Source organism: Sceloporus undulatus, chromosome 4, assembly GCF_019175285.1.
Source record: "Sceloporus undulatus isolate JIND9_A2432 ecotype Alabama chromosome 4, SceUnd_v1.1, whole genome shotgun sequence".
NCBI lineage: Eukaryota > Metazoa > Chordata > Lepidosauria > Squamata > Phrynosomatidae > Sceloporus > Sceloporus undulatus.
The window spans coordinates 44007402-44012052 of record NC_056525.1 but is presented as its reverse complement, the minus strand read 5'-3'; the positions used below and the strand labels follow the sequence as shown (position 1 = coordinate 44012052).

Below are 4651 nucleotides of genomic sequence, written 5' to 3'. Positions count from 1 at the left end.
TTTGAATTGTAGGAACAGTTATTATTTTCATTTCCACTTTGACTCAAAAACTAGAAAATGAGCAGGCATTATGAAAGTGTCTGCTAAAACACTATTTAAATCAACAGTAGGGTCTGGGGCACTGAATTCTGTTGAGGCTTTTAGCATGCCGAACCCTTCTTTGCCAAACTGTTAGACGTGAGGAGGCACAAGCGCACCCTCGATTATGTTGTAGAGATAGCAGAGCCTTCCAAAGAAAGCACAGTAAAATATCAGCCCTATAGACAATAAAAATGAGAAACATGCACACTGCAGGAAGCATATCCCACAAGAACTGTGTAGGCAGGATAATGGATTGAATCAGGGTAAGGGGAAATAGGGTGGCTCTTGTTATAACAATTTAAAAACAGTCTACTTTGGGATGGGTTGATTTAAATGGTCAAATGTCATTTATAAGGTATTTACTGTGACTTTGTCCTACTAGCCCTACTTCCAGTAATTCCAGTAGAGAGGTCCTGAGAATGTTATTACTTCAGGTGGCTATGTGTTTTTATTGTAATCATCACCTTCAACTAAAAAGAGTAGAATTGGTACCAAATTAGCATATTCATTATTGCAATCCACCCGGATGCACTACTTGATTTAGCATGGCAGGGGGCTGGACTGGATGGCCCTAGTGGTCTCTTCCAACTCTTATGATTCTATGATTCTATGATCACAGGAGTCCCACATGGCTTCAGAAACAGAGGGTACTTTTACCAGATTCATCTTGTTCACAAACTTGCAGCCAATCCTGGAGAGGAATGACTTATCTATAGTTAGCCAACCACTGAACCACTATAATGTGTTATTTTGTGCAGTGAACATGATTTGAAAGTTTAAATTAGTACAGAATGTGGCTGCTAGAGTTTTAATTGTTTGCCCTGGTGGAACTGTACTGTGTAAAATCTTTAAAAATTGCACTAGTTATCTATTTATTTCTGAGCCTAGTTCCACCTGCTAGAAATTTTCTTTAAAGCCTTAAGTGGCTTGGGATCCCAACACTTTGCTAAGGATGGAAAGAACATTAGAAAATATTTGAGAAATGGTTGAAAAACATGTTTTTCAAATATTGAGAAACCCTGGCAAGATTATTTTTGGACTGATCCAAGTTTTTGCAGTTTGAGACATATTCTGTACAAAATTCACACACGTGAATGCACACATTTTGTGTGGAAAACAACAATTTGTGTGGAGAATAATATGTCAATGCAGAAGCCTTGATTCCTGTGCAGAAAATGCTGTAGTTGGGGATTTATTCTGTATACAATTTGCATATGGTTGATTTGCATAAAAATTGTATTTTCTGTGTAGAAAGCAACATTTTCTATGCAGGAATTAATATTTCTGCATAGAAAATGTTTTCTGTGCAAAACAACCATGTGTGACTTTTGCACTCAAGGAAATAACCTGAATTGCAAATAGCCTTCAGAAACAGTGGCCTGTTACAGACAGCCAAAATAAAGCTGCTTTGAGTCACATTGGAGGTATGGTGTTTCAATGATGCATGCATCCTAAGAGTCCAGAAGTCGCAACAAAGCCACGCTCCAGCCCTAAAGACTGGAGCATGGCTTTGGTGTGGCTTCTGGACACTTAGGACACATGCATCATTGAAACACCATACCTCCAATGTGACTTGAAGCAGCTTTATTTTGGCTGTCTGTAACAGGCCAGTGTGATTTTTAAAGACTTCTTGCAGTTGGAGGAAAATTTCTGAAATTATTCAGCAATACCTTAAAGAAGTAACTAGAAGAAGAATTAAATCCCTATACCTAATGGAGTACTTCCTCCCATATCATCCTGCCCTTGTGTCTTAAGATCTTCAGACATGGATGTTCTCTGAGTACCATTGCACAAATACTGATGTTTGTATGAACCAATGGATCTTTTCTGTACTGGAACCCTAATTCTGGAAAACTGGGTTACAAAATAAGTAAATAAATACTTTATATGCCACCCTCTATCCTGACATGGGTGATTTTATACAATACATACATTACGCAACAGTAGTAAAACAGCAAGAACAACACAGTAAATATCAACACAGCCTGTCACAATAAGAAGAGAGCTAACCTAATTTTCCTGGGAAGGGCATTCCATAACCTGGGAGTGGCCACCAAAAAGCCCCTTTCTCTTGTCCTCACCAAACATCCTCTTGACGGTGGTGGGGCTGAGAGAAGGGCTATAATTCTTAAAATCCAGGCAGTCTCACATGGAGAGAGACAGTTGAGACTAGCTAAAGAAAGAAGGCAACAGCACTAGCTTTCATAGGCTTAAGTCTCCTTTCTCAGATGCATTAGGACCTAATGCACCTGAGGAAGTAGACTTAAGTCCATAAAAGCTCATGCCGCCAATTTCTTTGAGTTAGTCTCAAAGATGCTACAAGATCTCTCTACATACTATTCTACAGACTAACACGGCTATATCTTTGATTCCTACAATATGAAGAGATACAGTTCTTTAGATGACCTAGACATGTGCATAACACAAGGTATATATTTAAGTAGTTAAATAGATGAATGTTAAAGTATACATTTACTTATTTTTAGTTTAATATTGTTATTGAATTAATATAGAGTTTAGATGTATGAAATGTTGGAATAATAGTAATCAGTCCTTGGTGCTTTTCTGTGTATCTGCATTACACGCAACATTTCATCTGATGGAGATATGACTGTTAAAGTGGGATGAAACTGCTGTAATTGATACACTCGTACTTTGTATTATTACAGCCTTGTTAAGTAGTGATACAGTCCCTTGTAGTTTGGAGCAAGAAAGGATAACATTTAATGCAAATAACAATGAAGTTGCTGTAGCAAGGACTTCCTTCATTAAAAACAACAACTACAGTATCTTCTTACAAAATATTCTACTAGGCTAGACAATGCCATCATAGTTTGGCAGTGGATGAGTAACAGCAAGGGAAAATAGTTTTCTACTGTTAAGACTGATTCATCAGTTGATATTTTGAATAAGTGTATGTGTAAAATGCTAAAACAAGTGTGCAACTAAAAAGGTAAAGGATATATTTAACATGCAAACATAGCAATTTGGGGGCAATTTAATTTTTGCTTTAGGATTTAATGCTGATCTGTGAACATTTATTCTAAAAAAGAAGTGGATTTTATACTTCTAGATATATGCTGATAATGGTGACCTACAAGATGACAATAGCAGGAAGGCCTTGTTTAGAACTTTACTACTGCAAACTATTTTGTTTTTTAAATAGTGAAAAGGGCAATTATTTCTCATATATACATGTAGCTAAAAAGCTGCACCGCAGCTGCTCTCACAAACCAAATCGGGACTTGAGCTTATGCTGCTTTAGGTTCTTCTAGACTGGCTGAATATTTGCACTGACATGTCTGTCTGCAAAGGCAGCCTAATGTCCTCTTTTGTGACATTGTGCTGATTTAGCAGTCAGTATATTCCAACAAAGGAATTCTCTGCTAGTGCAGCAAGTATTCAAATTGGATATTAGTCATTTTAGACATATAGTTTAGCCTTCCTTCAGTACTGATTGGTGTCCACATAGCTTACAATTTCTTAGATTAATATGATATATATATTAATATTTGTAAAAATAAAATTGTTACAGACCAACAGGGGATGCCTAGTTCAATTTACTGGTCAGTTCTGGTGTCAGGTAATGTGGGGAGCGAGGAAGAAGATTGAAAAAATATTTCTGACAATAAAGGTTTAGAATGATCATGCCCTATTTTGGGAATGGATTTTTATGATTATTTTAATACGTAATGGTATTAATTATAATAATTGCTTTATATCTGTGCTGTGAACTAGGAAATCCGGAGTTCAGATTTAATCTCTGCCATAAATGCCTTAGATGGCATTAGATACATGCCTTTCTTGTAGCAGTTTCAGAGCCCTGCCCTGCGATATGGCGGTGATAAAACTGACACAACTTAAAAAGGTATTTTAAGGTCACTAATAGAATATGTTTTAGGTACTTTGCTAATTTCTATCCTAGTATTGTCTAATATTATCCAAAACTGGATCAAACAGTTCAAATATTTTTGACAGGACACAAAAGTCACCAGGAAATGTATGTTCCAGTTCTGTAGATGAGTTTAATTTGAGCCCTGTTCTACCCCATAATGTATTGCTGTAGGTAATTCATTTTGTTGCAGAATTGCAATGATAATAACAATAAATAGTGCCTTTCAGATATTAAATACCTTGCTACCATAATTTTCCTTAACATAATGAAACCTCTTAAGATTATTTTTAGTGCAATAAATTGAAATGTTTGTGGGGGAATAATGCAGAGCTTGAAAATGTCATTTTTGAATAACAGTTAGCCATGCTCGCAGGGGGATTCTGGAAGTTATAGTCCAGAAAATTAACTTTTCCTACTTCTGGAATAATGTATATCTTATTTTTCTAGAGAGAAGTTGGTATCTTGGAAGATGACCATAGTAGCCAGGGAATCAAACATGAGTACTTCATTTGTTCACATTATCCTTAGTTAACCTTGCCTCTCCCATACCTTCCCTCCCTTTGTTTTGTACTCAGTCACGCTTTAGATTTCTTCACTGTTTTTTTGCTCACACAATTTATGTAGCTTATATACAGTAATATACAGTAAGATGCATCTCTCTTCCTCTATCTCTCC

At 36.4% G+C, this 4651-nt stretch overlaps 1 protein-coding gene across 1 annotated transcript in view; it reads left to right on the top strand.

The window, feature by feature from the left end:
- The first annotated feature begins 3916 nt into the window (after positions 1-3916).
- The window catches only part of MMP24 (matrix metallopeptidase 24), a 28691-nt gene continuing 27956 nt past the window's right edge, over positions 3917-4651 (top strand). Inside the window, 1 exon segment of the mRNA XM_042464274.1 lies at positions 3917-3949. Within this exon segment, the coding sequence (XP_042320208.1) occupies positions 3917-3949 (33 nt within the window).